The sequence below is a fragment of the Camelus ferus genome, chromosome 8, assembly GCF_009834535.1.
Source record: "Camelus ferus isolate YT-003-E chromosome 8, BCGSAC_Cfer_1.0, whole genome shotgun sequence".
In the NCBI taxonomy this organism is placed as follows: Eukaryota; Metazoa; Chordata; class Mammalia; order Artiodactyla; family Camelidae; genus Camelus; species Camelus ferus.
The window spans coordinates 73252504-73273770 of record NC_045703.1 but is presented as its reverse complement, the minus strand read 5'-3'; the positions used below and the strand labels follow the sequence as shown (position 1 = coordinate 73273770).

Genomic DNA, 21267 nt, shown 5'->3' with positions numbered 1-21267 from the left:
GCGCCAGTCGCCAGCCCCACGGCATCTTACCCCTGCAGCCCCACCCACGGCAGGACGGTAACTTCTGTTTGTCAAAGGTCAGTTTTTCAATTAATTTTAAATGTACAGTTTTGTTTTGCTTTTTTTTCAATTCTTGATTACACAGACCCAAGTCCTCCACGGAATGAACCAGCAGAAGACCGAAGACAAATGCGGCACTCGATTCGCTGTTACCTTCATTCAGATCTTTGGAATTGCTTTTAGAATTATAAGCATAAGTGGAATTTATTTTTTATCATTTCTTTTCCATATTTGAAAGTGGTTCTTCTCATCAGTGGGGTGACTGCGTGTGATGAAGTCTCTCTGTCTGAATTTGATGTCTAATCAGGGAGGGCACCAGTGAGGAAGTGAGGCAGCACCAGGAGGGTCTCTGGATTTGCAGATTTTCTCAACGTTCTCAGAAGAGCTAGGAAGGAGGGGTGAAGTGAGGCCACGGGTCTGCAGGTCGTGCGCAGAGAGATTAGCCCGCCCTGAGCTGGTCACGTCAGGCGCGAGAAACGGGCGACCAGATGCAAGTCCATGCTCAGGTCTTCGGAAGGCGCGCCCAAAAGCGGTCCCCGTGCGCGCAGAGGGACAAGGGTCATCCCGTGTAGAGCCCTGAACACGGGGTTCAGAGTCGGAGTCACCACGCCCACCTGCTCAGAGCTGGAAGGAGAGAGAGGTGGCCAAGGTCGTCCCAAATATCACCGTCCTCGAGCTGAAAAGGTGCCCTGAGAAATGAAAATCACCCGTCCTTCCTCAGGGTGCTGGGGACACATTTCTGATGCACTTTTCCTAGAAGCACAGAAAGGGAGCTCCCGGCAGGAGTAGGGTCACACGAGAACCAGGACAGGTCTTCCCCGAGGCCCCCGAGGCCCCAGGGCTGGCAGTGCCTCCTCTGTGGCTTTCCGGCAGAGGGAGGAGGGGGAAGGACCCTGGGGGGTCCTCCTGGTCCAGCCCAGCGTCTGTCTCTCGGATGCGTTCACCTTGGCAGCCGCAGCCCCACCGCCGGCACAGCAGGACGCCTCGGGCCCGCAAAGGAAACGCCTGGCTTTTCCATCCACCGGGGCTGGCACGGGACAGACCAGGGCAGCTAAGCCCGGGGCAGGCGCACAGAGGTCCTTAAGCCCAAGACGGCGACCCGCAGCGACGCACGCGCCTCGTGCCTGGACCGCTCGCTTCCGGGGCCTTGATTGTCCCAAGCGGAGTGAAAGGAAACAAACAAAACAACCCGCCTCGAGCAAGGTCAACCCCGAGACGAGAGCGGTTTTTTTGGCCTTTTTTGGGGGCCAAACAACGGATGAACTTAATCTTTAAGAAGAGACTAAAATCCGACCAATTTGAGACCATCCAAAACGAGGCGGGCCTAATAGTCGCACCGTCTACCCCAGGGCGCTCGGACCAGGGGTCCAACGCAGGGCAGACCTTGGCGTCAGCCAAGCCCCGCGCGCTTTCTGGAACTTCGTTACCATTGGAAGGCCCTGCCAGTGACCTCAAATGTTAGGAGCTGGCTTACCACCCCCCACAAAAAAAGAAAAAGAAAACCTGTCACCACGTGGGCTTGCTGACGGGCGCTGTCAGCGGCACGGTGCTGGGGGCGGGGGCACCGCAGGGGCCTGGCCACCAGCACACCGGCCACCAGGACAGAGCGCAGCCGACGGGCCTGCAGATGCTCTCAGGGGGAAGAGCTTGGGGTAGAGACCAGAAAACCTCTTACGGAATTCCAGCTAAAAAGGAAGTAGTGACGTTAGGGGCAGCAGCTGGGGCAAAGGAGAAGCAGAGGGGAGTAGCTGTAACTTGGGCAGAAGCGCTGAAGAAGGACAAAAGACGACCGGGGCAGAGAAGGAAGTAAAAGGAGGGAAGGTTTTACTGAAGGAAGAAGAAGTTCACTTCCCAGTGGGACATTTCACTTCCCCTTAAATGCCAGCTTCCCGGTTAAGGTCCCACACTAGGCCGGACACGACGAGTCTGACTACAACCGCAGTGCGGCTTGTCCGCCGGAGAGGGTCCCCACGATGGAAATTCGAATTACATCTGCCCAGAGAGCGCCTGTTTCCGTTTGTAACTTCTTGTTTTTCAGTCCTGACGGTGGACGTGACGTAAGTTGCCATTTCACTCGGCTCTATTTATTTGTGTTTTATTACAAAACATTGCTCTTTGATTTTCAGCCTGGGGCTGCAAAGCCACACAAAGATGCCTGTGATTATCACTTTCAGAGTAATTTCTCCTCAGCCCACATGAAACTAGGATTTCGTTTTCTGAAATCTTTCCTCTCTTGGACTTCAGTTAAATACTCAGTATATTAAGTGTTATCCAAGCTCTGGAGATGTGCAAATATTAATCACGGACTCTCGTCCCATTACCGGTCCCACCAACTGGGGAAACAGGAGGGTAACAGTTCTAGTTTCTTCTGTAAATGAGCTCAGAAAATTATTTCTTAATTTTTCTTCTCTAATTCTCAAATCCTCATGGAAATGCATTCATTCAAAGTCTGTGACTCATGAGTGTGGAATAGTGTATCTTTTAACTCAAAAATACAAAATGTTACCTTTGCCCCGCATCCCAGTGTCCCAGTCTCAGTGCCAGCCCCACTTGCGAGTCCTAGACCGTCGCGAAGGCTCATTTTGACGTAGAATTACTGGGAAATCTGTGCGGCTCTGAACCATGTCAGCTTACATTAGTCCCATCAACACCCACGTGTGGCACAGTCTCATCGAAGCTGAAGCTGCTTGCGCTTTTATTTGCGGCCTTGATTTCAAATCACAATTGAAGCGCCTCCCCCAGATGTCTGGGTTTTGGTCGCCATGTAAGCGGGCTGCCTGGCTGGAAACCTCTGACGGTGTTTAGTTTCCTTTTCCTTAACCATCTCCGTGGCCCGTCTTCTGCTGGTGAGGGGAGTGCAGCCTTCCCAGAGCACCGGCTGTGCTCAGAGTGTCTGCAGCGGGGGGAGGCAGGCACCTCGTCATTCCCCCGAGACGCCGGTGACGAGCGCGGCGGCACGCCGGGGGCCGACGTCTGCTCCTCCGACTGCCCCGCAGCTGGGGCGCTGCTCGCATGGGCGTTTCCCGGCAGCGGCTGCGTTAGAGCCGCTCGTGTCCGTGAGGCTCACGTGGAACGTGCATGTGAGCAAGTACTGTCTCCCCGTCTCCCTCCTTCTCTTTCAGGGCAAATAAACACACACAGGGGTGGGAAACCAGTCCTAGCTCTGGCCTCGTGCTGAAGGCCAGGCAGTCTGGGAGGAGACGGTCCCAAGTGGCACATCCTTAAAGGTGGCCCCCAAACGGTGCAGGGACCCCCTCCCCGAGCCAGGGAAGAAAACCTCACGTTGACTGTGGGAGCATCTACAGCAGTGCAGTGTCGGGGCTCCGACAGGGCCTCTGGGATGTGGACACAGCAGAGCCTTCCTGGTTAGACTGCTCTGAGGGTTCAGGGAGAAAACACACCTGGAGCGCCCCGGATGTGCAGAGCACGGAAACCTGGGAGGCGCTCGAGCAGGCGGCGGACCCGAGCCCCGGGAGAACCCTCCCTGGGCCACGAGAAGCCCTGGGAGAAGGCCGTTCCCCTCTGCCCTCTAAGCGTGGGCAGGATTCCACTTAGTCGGCTCTAACCTGAACCCACTGCCTCTTCCCAGGTACTCTGCGGAAGGGGTCCCAGGTCATACTGTGCCTCGTGCTCCTGAGAAAACCAGGTCCGGGCTGACTGGTGTCTGTCAAAATCCATAGAACTGCACCGAGGACACAGCAGACGGTGATTGTCCTCGAGGAACAGAACTATGTGTAACCAATGACCTCCCCTGGCAGTTATTCCCTAGTCTCCACCATGAGCACAAATATAAGGAAAAAAATGTCAACCACTGCCATGAAAAATGGATATGACCTGGCCTTCGAAGAAGGAAGAAATAGATGTGGCTCCAAACTGGGGTAGATTAGATACACTTCGCAGCACCACCTGTTGACTGGAAATAACACAGCGCTCAAGGAGGAGCAGACGGTTATGCAAAACGTCAGAAAGTCAAAGGAAAAACACACAGGTGTCATTTCTAAAGAATAACTTCGGTGGGATGAAAAAAATAATTCTGGAGCAAAGCAGATTCTCTTAGTCTTGGACACAAAGTAGCAGGGGGGATCAAATCCAGCGACACAGTCTGGCATCACTGTCCCCCAAACAAAGGCCATTCAGTGCAGGGAGAGAGAAAGACAGATGTGTCACTCGAGAAGCCACACTTCTAACTCCTAAGAGGCGGGTGCGTCTTCTTGTTTCTACATGAGAAGAAACAGTGAACAGAAGGAGGCAGAGTCGAGTTTTCTCACTTGTCTGCCCAGGGCTACCCGCCCCCACATGCTTGGACACAGCTCAGACACACCTAGGGCCAAGCACAGCTCTACACGTCTGTGAGCAGCAAAACCACCGTGAGGCCAGTGACCCCACACCAGGATGACACAGCCATCAAGACCCATGGCATGGCCACCATCAGAAACAGTGTTAATCAGAGAACTGATGTGTTCCAGGTGTACTAAAAGCCTTCTCTTTAACCCTCACAGCCAGCTAAACGGAGGGTATCACTTTAACCCCACTTTACAGAGAAGCACACTAGAGATTCAGAAGTTAAGTCACTTGCCACACATCCAGAAGACACCTCGTGATCACGCCCAGCCTCCCAGGGACGGCATTGTCTCTCTGATTTATTAAAGATCAGAAGCACATCTTGCAGAGACAAAGCCATTCCACTGGAAACAAGAGGACCCCCCCCCAAAACTAGAAAGTGATCTGAAAAGACAGCAGGGCCACAGAAAAATATCCAGCACATCCAACATTTCCTCGTGACCCTTCAACCGACTTCTTAGGGTCCTAGACTGGAGAGTCGGGTGGGGAGGAGTCTGTCAAAATGGGTTGCAGCTTTCAGTTTTTCTCCCAGATGCAAAAGCCACACGGCATTTGATTCACGGGTATACTTTTAAGGCATAAAGTTCCCTGGGGAAGTGCAGTTGAGGTGGGGCCGGACTTGCAACACATGTGCAATCAGCTCCGGCCCCTGAATCCCACCTGCGACTGGCTTCACTGCCACCCAGGAGATCCTCAAAGCAGCCTGAGGAAGGCGGAGGAGGAAGGGTTCACAGGAAACGCTTAAATAGGAAGAGGGGAGGGGAGAAAAGAGAAGACACACACAGAAATTTCCGCTGCCCCAGCGACTACCGCTGTATGCTGCTCTCCCTGGGGACCAGCAAGCCTAGAGGCTCCCTGAGGAGGGCGGCCAGGTGACAGCCAACTTCTGGCACTTTCAGAAAGTCTGTGGCCACCGTGGGCAACTTGCTGCTTCAGCTCGGTCATTGTGGGAACGGGTCTCGGTTTCTTTGCTGGGGCGGGGGCTGGTCTGAATGTTTCTATGTGTCCTTGCGTCTCTGTCTGGATTTACGTAAAACACCCTTGGATACAAACAGCGAGTATTGTTCCGTGGCCCCTCTGCAGAGATGGGCGCTCCGCAGGGACAGCCCAGCGTGTGAAAAGCCCCTTGGAGCTCCGAGTTAGCAGTTTCTAATCTACAAGTCATTTGTGAGACACAAGGCAGGGACAGGGCTGCCCCAGAAGAATTTTAGGCATGAACAATGAACTCTTCCAACTCCTTCCCCTCGTCCTGCTCAGAAAGAAAAAGGAGGAGAAGAAGGGCTCCGGGGACTGCTTCAGATTTGCTGAAAAGCAGAACCCGGCCGCGGCCCGGCTCCCCGGCCGGGTCGGTATTTTCGATACAATAAACGCCTTTAGGACAGGTCCCCCGCCACTTAAAAGCGTCTCCCCACCAGAGGTGTTCTCGCTCCCTTCGTGTTTTCTCAAGCACTTGTTCAAAAACACATTTAAGTGGAATGTTTTCGTTTCTGCAGATTGCATTAATTATGGGTTTGCGAACACCGCGAGCCCACGAGGTCTGCCCGAGCCGGGGCTGAGACACCCGGCCCCGGGCCGGCGGCCGGCGGCTTGGCTCGGCCCCTGCGCGGAGCTCCGCGCTTGGCACCGCGCGCCTGGCGACCGGGCCCCGCGGACAAGTCGCAGCTAAGAAAGAAAAACACGCCGCGGTCAGCGCGGTGACCCAGGCGCTCGGGCGCACCCGGCCCCGAGGCCCCGGGGGGGCGGGGGAGCGCCGGACGCGGAGCCCGCCCGGTGCCTCCAATTTCTGGCTGCTCAGACCACGGAAAAACAATCTTTATTTGTAATGTCATCTGCTTCTTCTAAGTTCCCTTAAGGAGGGTCTCTGGGAGGGCCAGGCGAAACCCACCCGTGAGCGTGGCCCCTCCACCCAGCCAGCGCCAGCGGGTCGGCGCACCCACGCGCCGAGAGCCGAGTCCGTGGTCGCATCGGGACGAGTGGGACGGAGCGAGTGGGCGCCGCGTCCCCGCTGGGGCCGCCTCCGGACAGTCCGCGGGGCGGCGCCCTTGTCCCCAGACCTGGTTTCGGCGCACGGCCCTGCCCACCCGTGAGCGGGGCAGCGCGGGACCCGCGAGTTCATCCCCCTCCCGCCCACCCGCGGCGGGGGGACCCCACAGCCCGCCGCAGCCGGTGGCCTCCAGTCCCGGGCGCGCACGCCTCGGCCCCTCCCGGGGCCCACCTGCTCCGACCACGCGGGCGAAAGGCGGCGCCACCTCCCCGAGGGTCACCTGCTCCCCGCGCCTGGGCGCTTTGGCTGGAGGGGACCGCGGGGACCGGGCCGGACCCGGGCAGGGGGCGGCGCAGCGCCACCGCCAGGTCCCCGTGGGCCGGGACTCACCGTGAGCGCCGAGAACTTCTGCGCGGGCGCCGGCGGGAGCAGCCCGGCCAGCAGGAGCAGCCAGCAGAGCTGGGGGAGCAGCATGGTGACGGGCGCGGGACGCCGGGGCTCTCGTCCCCGGGGGGCGCGGGTGGCACTCGGAGCAGCGGCCGCGCCCTGAGCGCTGGCGCGGCGGCGGGGGACCCGGCGGAGGGTCTGCTCGAGGTCCTCTCCTCCACCACTCCAGGCGGCCCGGACTCCACCAGCTGCCCTCCCTGCACCCAGAGGTCCTCCGCGTCCTTTGCGGCTTCCCTGGCTCCTGTCAAATAACTCCAGAACTTCCCGGATCCTCCTCCCGCCCGCCTGCCCGCCCTCCTCCCTCCTTCCCTCCCTCCCTCCCTCACTCCCTCCCTCCCCCAGCCCCACCTCCCGCGCCCGCCACTGCGCCCCGCTGGCTCGCTAGGCGCCTCTTGGATGCCCGCTCTGCAGAGAGGCAGCCCCGGCGCAGGTCAGCGGGAGCCAGAGATGGAGAGGGGGCCACCAGGGCTGTGTTGTAGTCAGTGTCGTATGCGTGCCTCCTTCTCCACGCGTGCACACACAGGCACACAGATGCACGCACACCCAAACGCGGGCACAGCCTGGGAGAGCTCCTGGCACAACAAGTTGTGCTGCACCCTCCCCTCTTTCCATCCCAGGGCCTGACCCTCTCCGTGCATAACCAGCCCTGAGGCCCGGTTTACCCCCCAGAGTTAACTTGAAGCCTAGGTCAGTCCCCAGCCATCCTTGATTCTCCTGGAACGCTGGGCTCTAATGCTACCCCGTCCAGCCCAGATTGTCGCCTCTCAAATGTGCTGATTGATTAGCTGGCTCTCCAGTAAGGGCAGCTCTCAGCGCAACACCCAACACTGGCCAGAAGGTTGACCGGAGGGTGGTGCCTGTGGCATCTTTACGTAGGTGAGTCCACCCAGAGCTTTTTCTTGGACCTAGAGATCTGGAGTTTGACTTGCACGCCCGGGGCAAGTGTGGCAGGAATGTGGCTGCATTTAGGCAGCTCTGTCAAAGCCTTTCAGGTGTTTCTGAAGCGAGCCCAGGGGTTGTAGGCTCCCCTCTGGAGACTGGTGGGAAACCCAGAGAATTCTGCACGCCCAGACTCTGGATAGGATCCACTGCAGACAGCATTGCTGAAATAGTTTCTCCTTGGCTTACAGCTTTACAGGAAAAAGCCCTAATTCTAGCTCACAGAAAACCAAAGGAGTGAAGATTTTTGAAAACAATGCTTCAATTGACTTATCAGGGGCACCGAGAAAAAGAAGGAAACATAGAAAATCCAAATCTGATTTTTAATCCCATGTTTAATCCGAAGCTTTGGCCACGAGTTGGAGGGGTGGGCAAAGCTGTCCCAGCAAATCCTGGGACTGGTTATTGAGACAAAGGCTCTCCTATTGCAACCACTGGGTCCCACACGAGGAGAGAAGAGTGAGAGAAGTGACAGACGTAAGGCCGTGGGAAGACGGGGACGAAAGGTCTCTCTTGAGACAGGGCTGCTCTGTGAATTCCCCTTCAAATTCCAGAGCCCCCGAGAATCTATGAAGTACTTAAACACATTCCTCCTGGCTTGAGGGCTCAGAAGGAAATTATAATAAAACTGGGGACTGCTCTTGGGTTTGAGAAACAGGTGAGCCGCACAGCTGCAGATGGTTAAGTAACTAAGGAATGCCATTAGGAAACGTTAATAAAAATCAAGGTTAAAATGCAGAAGTAAATACTGCATACTGCTGATTATAGGACCATCCAAAGAGGAAAATTTACATTCAAAGCTGACACGAACCCTTTCAAAGCATTTGCTACCAAAATTTTCGTTTTGACTTCTGACTTTCCGGAGAGGATGACAAGCCGATAGCCGAGCTGTTTATTTGCTATTGGGCACTTTTCTAGAGAAGCCAAAAGCCTGAAACATGTTCATTCGTTCACCCTCACAATTTCAGGATGAGGAATTAAAACAAAGGGGTGCGAATGTCTCAGCCGGATCTCATGAGCCACGAAGTCAGGACCAGACCCCAGATGCCAGAATTTACAAACCTGGCTTTTCTGCGGCACCTCCTATGGGAGAGGGAGAAGCGGGGAGGGGCAGAAGCACCCCCTTGGCTCTCAAGCCTTTTATGCAACAATCTCCACACATCTCTCCCCACCAAGCCGCACATCTCACTCTGCTCAGCCACGGAACCCTCCGGGAGTCCCAGAAGACACGTGACATGTGCTGTCCAAGACCTTGTGGGATGAGGCAGTGTTGGGTCCTTCGAAGACCCTTTAACAGCAGGAGGACCTCACAGGGTCCTGGATGCCAAGTTCTAGTTTCTCAGAGATGCTAAGAGTAGAGTTGGGAGACAGACTCAGTTTCCATTTTCATGGAAAAAAACAATACATTTATTAAAACAAACAAACAAACAAACAAAAAAAAAAAACACTGGGAAATGGTGAGGTCTGTCATTCTGAAGTCTCCAGGAAGGTTCTTCTGGACATGAGTGCTGGGTGAGTGCTGTGTTAGGAAGAATAAATTCCCTTAATTCAAAATGAAGACAGGAAACAATCAGCTCAATATTTTCCAAACTGCTCCTGGGGGACAGACAAGCCCATTGAAGTTCTCTTCTCTTGGAAATGTGGGTTTTAAAAAAAAAATTTAAAAGTGGAAAAGGGCCCGTTCCACATTGTGACTTATGGATCCAGAATTTCAGTTTTTGTCACTGATGAAAGTTACAATGACGAGAAGCTGATAAGCCATCACTCTCTCCACCCTCCCGTTTCTAAACAGGCCTCCCCTGCTAGACCGGGAGCAGGATGCCATGCAAGACGCACTGGCTCTCTTTGTAATTTATTTCACTCAAACTACAGAAGGGTTTTCCCTTGTTGAAGGCATGATCTAATTTCCTTATGATTTCTGGATGATTCCTGTTTGGCCAGAATGTTTTGTCAACCCATTTTCCCACCTCCATATGCAGAGCGTGAGATCTTTGACCCAATGCCTCTGCTGATTTCAGCATCTTCCAAAACTCACCTCAGAGTCGTCACCTGAGGGTCAGCTGAGTCGGAGTGAGCTAGCACGGACCCCTGTGTGTGCCGTGGATGTCCCCTCCACCTCACCAGTCACCGCCACTTATTTTATTAATATATTCTCCTAGTTCCTACTTAACTCTGGCAAGAAAGATCTTTGAGGTTCACTCAGTTTCCCCTGGGTAAATTCTAGATAATTGTCCCCTCCTGTGTCCCTGTGTGCCCTCTCGCCTCTCAGAATCACCCGAGACTGAACCTCCAGACCAGGGAATCATCAGTTTCCGGAAGTCTCTGGGATTTCTGGCCTCGCCTTTGCCTGCTCACCTGGAAAGCCTGTGTCTTCCCTTTAGCTTGTTCCTTTCAACCCGTTACCCTTACATCGGTCCTGGGCTTCAGCCCAGGCCCCCGACTGGAGAAACCTGAGAGCCAAGGAGGGGGTCCTGGACAGACAAAGCAGACTCTGGACTGACCAATTTGGACAGTGCCAGCCGAGCTGGCCTCACGGTGGCTGCAGGACGAGGTCGGCGGGGCACGCACGTTGTGTTAAAGCAGAGCCTGGGGTGGACCCTCAGCCCCTCTTCCCTGTTTGAATGCATATAAGTAACAGGTCATCAGCGTTTGTCTTTATTCTCAGGAAAATCACGGGGACAAGTTTCTCCCACCTCCTCACGAGGCCGTACGGTAAGTCTTACAACCACACTTTTCAGGCACTTCATGGGAATTTTTAATCAGCTGAAATGCTCTGGGTGTTTGGTAAATATCATTTAATTAATTTGAGCAGAAGCTCTGCAAAGCCCCTATTTTACAGATTATAAAAATAAGGCCGAGGAGGTAGCAGGACCGGCCTGGATTTACACGAGTAGGAAGTGGTAGGGGCAGGGCCCTAACCCGGCCTCCCCCAGCCCAGGGCCTTCCCTCCACTGCAGTCGGCACCTGTCAGCACAGGGACACGCCGTCCCCACGGCCGCTGCTTTGTCTGTTCCTTGGGACCCACCGCCAGACAAGTGAAAAAAGCCCTTTCTGCTCTTTCTGATTCATTGGTGATGCTTCAGTCCCACCGCAGCACTTTCCAAGGTAAGGCTTGCCTTTTTTAAAGAAAGTTCAGTTTCGCAAAGCCAAATACAAAATTTCTACTTTTACGGTGAGAATGGTCCCTCTAAAGTTGACAGAAGATGTCTGCACTGTTATGAAAGGACCAGAGACATCCTGGTCTAACCAAGCCACCTGACATCAGGTCAGACACACCACAGCTGCCCGCAGGCTGCACAGGCTTATTGAAATCAGTTTGTATCCAGAATACCCAGAGGCTATTTTTGCCTTTCCATTCATGAAACCAGGTTTATTAGTATATGAAACTTACAGAATGTAACAGTCACAGAGCTAAAAATAGTAATAATTCTTAAAGCTCATCACTACCGAGACTGCCGATGGCAGAGGGCAAGAGAGCAGGGCTAACTAAACACGCAGGGCCAAACTACTCCTGACTCTGATGCCCCAAACCACCTTTGGGTTCTCCCTCCTCATTAGCTGCAGTCAGGCACCCTTTATTCCTTTCTTCATGGGAGACCTGCCTTTAGGGGGAAGAAAAAGTTTTTAAATGGAAACAGAATACGACTTGCCAGGAATACTCCACAACTGGCGGACCACACAGATGTGAGCTATACTGACAGAAAGCAGTGTAAGAAGATACTCCAATAAAGAAACCTTTCAATTACCTTCAGCCACCCCTCCCCCATCCCCGGCCTAGTGCACACGCCAGGACGGCATTCCATTAGAACCCTCCTTTCCCCAGCTCTGAGCTGCATATTACAATGCGGTCGCCAGAAGGAAATAACAAAGATTGGAGTAGAAATCAATGAAATAGAGACTAAAAACGCAGCAGAAAATATCAGTGAAGGTAAGAGCCAATTCTCTGATAAACTAAATTGACAAACCTTCTGCTAGACCCACCGAGAAGGAAGGAGAGAGGACTCAAATACATAAAATCAGAAATAAAAGAGGAGTTATAACTGACACCACGGAAGTGCAAAGGGCCATAAGAGATTACTATGAACAGTTATACACCAAATTGGATAATCTAGAAGGATGGATAAATTCCGGGAAATAAACAACTTACAAAGGCTGAATCATGAAGAAATAGAAAATCTGACCAGACCGATTACTAGCAAGGAGATTACATCAGTAATCAAAAACCTCCCCACAAACAGGGCCCACAGGCTTCATTGGTGCATTCTATCAAACATTCAGAGAGAATCCTCCTCCAGCTCTTCCAAAAATTGGAAAGGGGGGACACTTCCAAACGCGTTTTACCAGGCCAGCATCATCCTAATACCAGAACCAGACAAAGTCACCACAAGGAAAGGGAAGTACAGGCCAATATCCCTGAAGAACTGTAGATGAGAAAATCCGAAGCAAAATGTCAGCAAGTCTAACTCAATGGTACACTCAGAGAGCCTGCGTCATGATCAGGTGTGGTTCAGCCCAGGGATGCAAGGATGGTTTGACACCCACGAATCAGTGAATGTGAGTCACCATTGTAACAAAATGGAAGATAAAAATTATATGATCATCTCACTAGATGCAGAAAATGCTTTGAGAAAATTCAACATTTATCTGTGATAAAAATTCTCAACAAAGTGAGTATAGAGGGAATATACCTCAACATTAAAAAAGACCACACATGGCAAGCCGACAGCTGCCATCATACTCAGTGGTGAAAAGCTGAAAGCTCTTCCTCCAAGATCAGGGATGAGACAAGATGCCCACACTCGCCACTTTTATTAAACACAGTACTGGAAGTTGTAGCCACAGCAATTAGGTAATGAAAAGAATTGTAAGTCATCCAAATTGGAAAAGAAGTAAAATTGTCACTATTTGCAGATGACATAATATTACATATACAAAACCCTAAGACTCCATCAAAAACCTGTTAGAACTAATAAACAAATTCAGTAAAATCACAGAATACAAAATCAGTAAACAAAAATCTGTTGCATTTCCAATAACAAACTATCAGAAAGAGAAGTTTTTAAAAAATCCCTTGTACAATTGCATCAAAAAGAATAAAATGCCTTGAAATAAATTTAACCAAGGAGGTGAAAGATCTCTGTGTTGAAAACAAAACATTAATGAAAGAAACTGAAGATGGCACAAATAAATGGAAAGATATTTCATACTCACAGTTTGGAAAAATTACTATTATTAAAATGCCCATACTATCCAAAGCAAGTTACAGATTCAATGCAAAATTCCATTTGTATTTGTCACAGAAATAGAACAATACTAAAATTTGTATGGAACCACAGAAGACTCCAAATAGCAAAAGCAACATTGAGAAAGAAGAACAAAGCTGGAGACATCACACTCCTTGATTTCAAGTTGTGTTACAAAGCTATGGTAATTAAAACAGTATGGTATTGGCATTAAAACAGACACATGGATCAATGGAATAAAATTTACAGCCCAGAAGTAAAGCTATGCATATATGGTCAATTAATTTAGAACAAAGTTGCTGAGAATACACAGCGAGGAAGGACAGTTTCTTCAATGGATGGTGTTGGGAAAACTGGGCAGCCACACGGAAAAGAATGACATCAGATCCCTATCTTGCACTGTACCCAAAATTAACTCAAATGGACTAAAGACTTGAAGGCAAGGCCTGAAACCATAAAACTCCTAGAAGTAAATATAAATGGTAAGCTGCTTGACATAGGTCTTGGTGGTGATTTTTTTTTTAATCTGACACCAAAAGCAAAAATAAACAACTAAGAATACTAAACTTAAAAGCTTGCACACAGCCAAAGAAACCACCAGCAAAGTGCAAAGCAACCTGCTGAATGAAAGAAAATATTTGCAAATCATGTATCTGTTTCAGGGGTTAACATCCAAAATATATGAAGAACTCATACAACTCAATAGCAACAAAAAAAATCTAATTTTAAAATGGGCAGATGATCTGAATAGACATTCTTCCAAAGAAGACATACAGATGGCCAACAGATACATGAAAAAGTGTTCAGCATCATTAATCGCTAAAAAATGCAAATTGAAACCACAGTGAGGCATCACCTCACACCTGTTAGAATAGCTGTTATCAAAAAGACAAGACACAGCGAGTGATTATAGTCAAAAATGGTTTCCCTGGAAACACACCTTGGTTTACTAGCAGAGAATGGAGTCTTGACTGTAAGAGTTGAATCTGTTATCCACAAGGAGACCCAAGGAAACGAGAGGAAGCTGCTTTGCTCAGGCGGTGCGACTGGTACCGCGATTTCCTAACTGTCAGCTTAACGTTCAGCTAAGGGGCGTTTGTAAGCGCTCGAGCTCCGGAGAGACCGTAATTTGAAACGCTGGTCAGTGCAAAAGTGTGGCTGAAACGATTTGGCCGAAAAAGAATAGTCTCGAATTTTTGTTTGTTTGTTTGTTTATAGTGTTGGTGTTGGGGATCATCGGGAGCAGGTTTTAACCCTTTATCTATTTTGAGAATTTTTTTGTCATTTAAGAATTTGTCAAGGTATTTTATGACTCTTCAGTACTTTTTCACATTTCTAATTTACTTCTGTAAGACATGAGAACATAGAGGGCGCAGCCAGTAGGAAGGCTGCCGTCATGCTACCCAGCGCACCGAAGGAGAAGGCGCCGCTGACGAAGCCTCTCCGCCACGCGGTCCTACACGCAGTTTAGGGCCATCGCCCTCAGAGATGCCGAGGTGCAGGGGATCGGACGTCTGCTCTCTGCCACGGGGACGATGGAAATGCCAACGGCGGGCTTGCTCCATATTTAGGCTAGTTTCGGTCAAAATATAAGAAATGCGTGCCCACCAGAACAAACAGGGAAAAAAAGAAAGAAACAAAAGAGGAGCCCAGACAGCAGCCCGCGCTCACTTAGCGCCTGTGGCCCCTGTGGCCTGGGCGCCCCGCTCTGCAGGAGGCCCTCCGACGCGCGGGCCGCGGGGTTTCTAAAGCCGTGCATCTTCAAGGAGCAAGCGCGGAAAAGGAGACGACGCTGGAGAAAGCAGCAGAATTTGGGAACGCCGTGCACACGTGGAAAGTGACTTGACAGAGGGAAAGGCCGGGGAGCCTGACGCACGTCTGGGAGCCTTCAGGAGGCTGGGAGTCTGCCTGCAGAGGCAGCTGTGGGCCAGAGAAGCCCGTCCTCTCCCCAGGAGCAGAGCAGTGAGCCTCTCCCGCCGCCAGGCGAAAGCGAGGCCTCGGGACCGCTGGGCACTGAGACCCTGGGCCTGGACGGAGGGCAGGTTCATAGGCAAGGGCGGGAAGACCTCTGCCCACCCTACTCCTCCGGAGATGGCGTGTGGTCAGGAGGATGGTCTGCAGGAATCTGTTCCAGGAGCGCCAGTGTGACAGACGTGAAGATGCTGATCTGCAGGGGTCGGGCGGGGAACCAGCCCCCGTCCAGTCAGCAGCAGGGCTGGCGGGCCTCCCCGCACACTCAGAACCCTCTGCTCAGGCCTCAGTCTCGGCCCACAGGGCCTGGAGCCCCGGGAGAGGGGGGCAGACTCTCCCAGAGACCCGAACCCCAAACCAACCAGAGGACCAGTATGGGGGCGGGGACCCGCGCGGGTGGCAGGGACCTCAGCCTGGCGTCCTCAGGTTTATGGGGTCAACGCGCCCCAGGAACCAGAACTGGACACTTTCAGTTTCTCCAGATAGGAGAAATAGGAAAAAAACTAAATAAATGAGTACGAGTACTCTCTCCACCCAGCAGAAATGAAAGACGGGCTAGAAGTTTGGAAGATAAAGGTGGAGAGACGGAGCCCAGGGCCAGGAAAGGCCTTTAACCCGAGAAGACGCGTCTCCGTCAGCACCCTGCCATCCTCCATGGCCCCAGGCCGCAGCCTCAGGGGTACCTGCGGTGGACTCCCAGCTGAGAGCCCTAAGCAGAGACTGGCCCCCCTCAGCCTCCTTCCAGTCCTGGGAGGCAGGGGTCCCCCTGCCCTGGGCGGAGGAGGAGGTGGGCACAGAGACCGCAGCGGGGGACGAGGGGAGGAACTCACCTGGGACTTTCATCAGCTCCATGGCGGGACCCAGCGTCCAGCCCAGTTGAGCCCGGGGGGAACCGGAGTTCTCTGCATCGGAGGTCCAAGACGTGAGCCTGGTAGGGGCTCAGACCTCCTGCCTTCTGCGCCAGCCGTCCTGGGAGGGACGTTCCGCTGGGCTCCATGGCTTTCAAGGACTGAGCCTCTGCGAAGGGATCTTCTTGGCTCCTCCCCCACCCTCCCTCTGCCCGTGACTTGGGGGAAGGCAGCGGCTTGAGCCAGGGGCTGAAAAGCTGCTCCCAATTCTCCAAGCGCTCAGAAAAACACGAGGGAAAATAGTCTGAAATCCAGGCACATCAGATGTTTATAGGTGGAAGCACCAGGCAGGCTGGCCCCGGGCTTCCCAGCCGTGCAGTAGAGACAAGAGACAAGTTACAAACACATGTGTATTCACAAGCAAACACACACACGTGTGCATGCACAAACACGATACACAAAAGCACATGGGCATGCACACATGCACACACGCACACACACTCCCGTCTCCCCCAGATTGCTCTGAGAATGTCATGTGTTCAGCGTGCTGGGCTGGGTCCCAGCGCAGTGGCTCTGCTGTCCCCAGCCAGGGGCTGTCCCTCACCCTGCAGGCTCCCCTGTCAAAGACGCCAACTGCACGGGATTCAGAAAAGGAGACAGGAGAGGGCAACCTTGTGGGTCACCAACTTCTGGGGAGAAAAGGGAATTTTGAATGCCTTTCTGCAGAATCAAGGGCAGAAGAAAAAGCCCTTGGTTAGAAGCAGAGACTGAGACATTACGAGGGGTAAGTGACCAGACAGCTGGTCTCTTGCAGGGAGAGGACAGGGCGTGAAATTAGGGGCCCCAGGCTCCTGATCGCACGGCAAGGCTGCCCATGGAAGGCTGGGTGCCGGGAGCCAGCTCTTCCTGCTCAGAGCTGTTCTCTGTCCCCACAACCTGCCCATGCTGCTCGCCACATCCTTAAAGGACGCTTCATTCTTGTGAACCCCTTTCCTCCCATCCGACCACTGCACACCCTCACTTCTTGAGGGCGAGGATGGGGAACAGGGCCCGACTGCACCCCATGACGTTTAAATCTCGTGACGGACCGGTCACTACTCTGCAGGGTGTTGGGGTGATGAGGACCATGCTGTCCACCCTGCACCCCACCCCTTGCTTGCAGGGCTCAGGGCACAGGCATCTGGAAAGCACAGTGTTCATTCAGCTCAAGAGAGTTGCCCTTCATTCGAGCAAGTCTCGAATGAAGTCGTGCTGGGTCCGGCACGCCTCTAGAGTTTAAACTTCAGTCCAGGGTTTGGGTTTCTGGTCCTTGATCTCTCAACTGCATCCCAGCTCAGAGGGACAGTTCCTGTGGGTCTGCGTGGTGCTCACTGTCAGTCTGCACTCGGCTCCTCAGGCGTCCGCGTCCCTGGGGGACGGGTCTTTTGCCGACCAGGTGGAAGACCACTCCATTGTTTGTTTCTGAGCTGTCTAGGCACCCATCGAACTTGAGGTCAGGCTGGCTCTCCCCGGAATATCTCTGACCACTGTGTCTGCTGCTCTGGGACCACGGCGGCCCCGTGCTTCCCCAGGACCAAGCGCCAGCCCTCCCTCCGCAGCAGCACCCTGTCTCCGGCTCCCAGCTGTCATGCCTCATTACAGCTCTGCTCGCCAAGCTTTCTCGTGCCCAAGAGACCTGTGACAACACTGCCTTGGTGCCCCACCAGGCACGTGTCCCGGAACACACGAAGTGTCCCTGGGAGTGGTTGTTGAATTCTAAATGGAAGACTGGAGGGCCGATCCAGTTGTGGATCAAGTAAGATACAATCACAGAGGACGTGGAATGCAAACTAACTTTAAAGATGTGTAGGATTAATTAATTTTGTTTTTTTTTAAATTGAAGTGTGTTGCTGCAAATGGCATTATTTCTTTCTTTTTTATGGCTGAGTAGTATTCCATTGTATAAATATACCACAGCTTCTTTGTCCAGTCATCTGTTGATGGACATTTAGGCTGTTTCCATGTCTTTGCTGTTGTAACTAGTGCTGCTGTGAACACTGGGGGGCATGTATCTTTTCGAATTAGAGTTTTCATTTTTTCTGGATGAAGGGCCCGGGAGTGGGATTGCTGGATTGTATGGTAACTTTTAGCTTTTAGGTAAGAAAGTAGAGGCGTTCCATCGTCAGGAAAATGTTTCATGGAGGGACGAGTTGACTGTGGTTCCGGGGAAGACACGTACGACCAGACAGAAGTGTGTGTGCAAGGCGAGCGGCTAATAAAGTTCCACGTGCAAGGTCAGGCCTAATCGTAGGGAGGCTTCTATTTCAGGGGGAAAACATTCTGTTTTTCATGGCAAGCAGTAGAGGGTCGCTGTCAGGCAGACCTGTTTTATTTGCCCACGTCGCTGCCTCGCAGACACGGCGGTTTTACAAACGACAGGTCTGCAGCAGCAACACTGCGTCAAGCAACTCTATTGGTGCCGTTTTCCCAACGACACCTGCTCACCTTGTGTCTCTGCGTCACATTTTGGTCGTTCTCACAACACCCTGAGCGCTTTCATCTGCCATGGAGACCTGTGACCAGAGGCTTCCGTGCTCCTGCTGCAATTGTTTTGGGGCATCACAAACAGCAGCATATAAGCTGTCGAACTTCATCCGTGTGTGTGTGTGTGTGTGTGTGTGTGTGCACGCGTGTGTATGTTGTGACCGCTCCACCAACCAGCTGTTCGCCATCTCTCTCCTCCCCTCGGCCTCCCTGTTGCCTGAGACACAATATTGAAATTAGGCCCATTATCAGCCCCACAACATTCTCTAAGGGTCCCAGGGGAAGGAAGAGTCCAGAGATGAGGCCGACGTCACTGTTGTCTTATTTTAAGAAACTGCCACAGTCACCCCAACCTTCAGCAGCCACCACGCTGACCAGTCAACGACCATCAGCACAAAGCCAGACCCTCCAAAAGGATTATGACTCGCTGAGGCTCAGATGATGGTTTGCACCTTTTCATGTTAAGGGATATACATTGTGTTCTAGACACGGTGTTCTTGCACACTTAATAGACTGGAGTATTGTGACAGCATGACTTTTATGTGCCCTGGGAAACCGAAACCATTCCTGTGACCTGCCTCACTGTGACGTTTGCTCTAACGCGGTGGTCTGGAACAGAGCCTGCGATAGCTCTGAAGTGTGCCTCTATCAGTCAGGGTTCCTTAGGGAAACAGAACATAAATATATAGAGAGAGGGAAAGACTGATTGACTGTAGGGATTGGCTCGCATGATCGTGGGAGGTGGCATAGCTGACGTCTGCAGGGTAGACCAGCATGCAGAGACTAGGAGGTGCAGATGCCGCAGCTGGAGATTCCGTCTGGAGGAGAATTCCATCCTCCTTGGGGAACCTCATCTTTTAGTGTCTTCAACTGCTTAGATGTGGCCCACCCACCCATCTGCTTCATTCAAAGTGGACTGATTTAAATGAGCATCTCATCTAGAAATAGCTTCCCAGCAGCATCTATAAAGTTCACCATCCCAGTCCCTGTATGTTCCTCAGGCAGGAGCAACGTCAACAGTAAAATCTTACTGGAGGGCAGTGCACGTGGTTCCTTAGGAAGAGGTGTCTGGCAGGACAGAGGTGCAGCAGCAGCGGCGCGAACAAGCATGATGAGACGACCAGCATGTTTCTGGCACTGCACTGGGTCAGCGCCCCACGGGAGAGCCTGCCTTCAAGGAAAAGGCAGAGCCAACAGGAAAAGCCAGCTGATGGAAGTCAGAGTGAGGGCTCGCTCCGTGCGCTATCTGCGTCCTTTGCTTTTCCCTTCTTTTGATGTCTTCTGCTCCTTCACAGGGTCAGAGGGAGGACAGGGCGTAGAGGGTTTCATCTCATCAAGGGGGGACCCCTGCTGGTCCTCGCAGGTGCACAAGCCTCGACCACAGGTGGGGGTAGAACTGGCATCTCGGTCCGTTCATTCCTGGTCGCCGCGCCTGCCCCTCCCTCCCCCTGCATTGTTCTGGAGCTCACAGGTCGCTTTGGCTGTAGTGACAAAGGACAGTGTTTCTAAGAACTAACATACATTGTTTTCAGTGTATAAAAACGAAAGCCATAAAACTAAGCTGCATGGCGGAAGGTCACTTTAGAGAAACACCAGGCAGTGCCGACCAGAGACGCGGGGATACTGTCCTCTCCCTGGGGGAGCAGAGGGGCAGCGGGAGGGCTCTCCGGGGGCTGGGGGCTGGCCTCACCTGACGTCGGCTTTGGGCCTGCTCACCGCCCGCCCTTCCCGCTGTGCGTCTGCGCCCATCCTTTGCTGCTGCCTTTCCATTTGGATGTCCCTGCAGGCCTTGGCTTCCCGGCCCCAGTGCAGTCTCCGTGTCTTGTCTGAAATGCCTGTGTTTCCTCCAAGATCATGGGACCCAGTCCTTGTCTGAGAGCCAGTCCACGGCTTGCATGAGGCTTTTCAAGTCCCAGCACGGCGTGAGGGACAGTTTGAGCTAGCCAGATTGGATGTAAGGGATTCGTACTGACTTTCAATCACTCATTTCCACTTATCAACTGAAATTTGTTTAGTCTGTGAATTTTTGCTGAAATGTACAGTGAATAAGATGTTGCTTCAGTGGCAATGCGTCATGGGGCATAATTAAGCTCATGGGACCCCCCAAAATAGTCACAAATCCAGTCTCACAAAGGAAAAGACTCGCAACCAGAAAATGCAAAGAACTGTCAAAACAGTTAACTGTTAAAACATCAACAGCAACAGGTAAAAACATCCAGTTAGAAAATAAGCAAAAGACTTGGGGGGAAAGGGTGGGAGGGTGAACTGGGGGTTCAGGGTCCGCAGACGCTGCCTGGGTCTGTAAAGCAGATGAACATCAAGGTCCCACTGCAGAGCGCAGGGAGCTGTGTTCAGTTTCCTGTGATGACCTACAGTGACAGAGAATATGAAGAGGAATACACGTATGCACACAACTGAATTGCTGTGTGTGCACCAGAAAGTCACACGACGCTGTAAACTTGTAATACTTCATTAAAACAAAATAAGCAGAAGACGTGAGCAGACATTTCACCAAAGAGGACATGACAGGCCAGGGCAAATGGGCACGTGGCAAGGTGTCCAGTGTCATTTGCCGCCAGAGGGGCGCAGATCAGAGCCACCAGGAGATCACAACGCCCCATCCAAGTGGGTGAAAGATGAAGACCGGGACCAGGGCAGGCGCGGTGAGGACGTCGAGGGGGAGCCGGCCACTCCCTCGGCAGGTCTTCACGCAACAGACAGGAGCTGGCGAAGCCGGGAGCTGTTTGGGAGGGGAGACGTGACCCCCTCACCCACCCCCAGCGGTCCTCCCTGCTCTGCAGGGCCCAGGGATCAAATCTGAAACTCCCGACGTATCTCGACCGCCGTCGTCTTTGACGCCCTGGAGACACTACGTCGGCGCGGCACCAGAGCAGACGCCTCCCCCAGGACG

The 21267-nt window shown here is 52.6% G+C and overlaps 1 protein-coding gene across 2 annotated transcripts in view; it reads right to left on the bottom strand.

Moving 5' to 3' along the window:
• Positions 1–7097, bottom strand: part of SMOC2 (SPARC related modular calcium binding 2) — a 142832-nt gene extending 135735 nt beyond the window's left edge. For both annotated transcript variants that reach the window (XM_032485385.1, XM_032485386.1), the window contains exon 1: positions 6776–7097. In XM_032485385.1, coding sequence (XP_032341276.1) covers positions 6776–6859 — 84 coding nt within the window. In that variant the 5' untranslated portion in view covers positions 6860–7097. The remainder of the gene's footprint in view (positions 1–6775) is intronic.
• Between the last annotated feature and the right edge of the window lie 14170 nt (positions 7098–21267).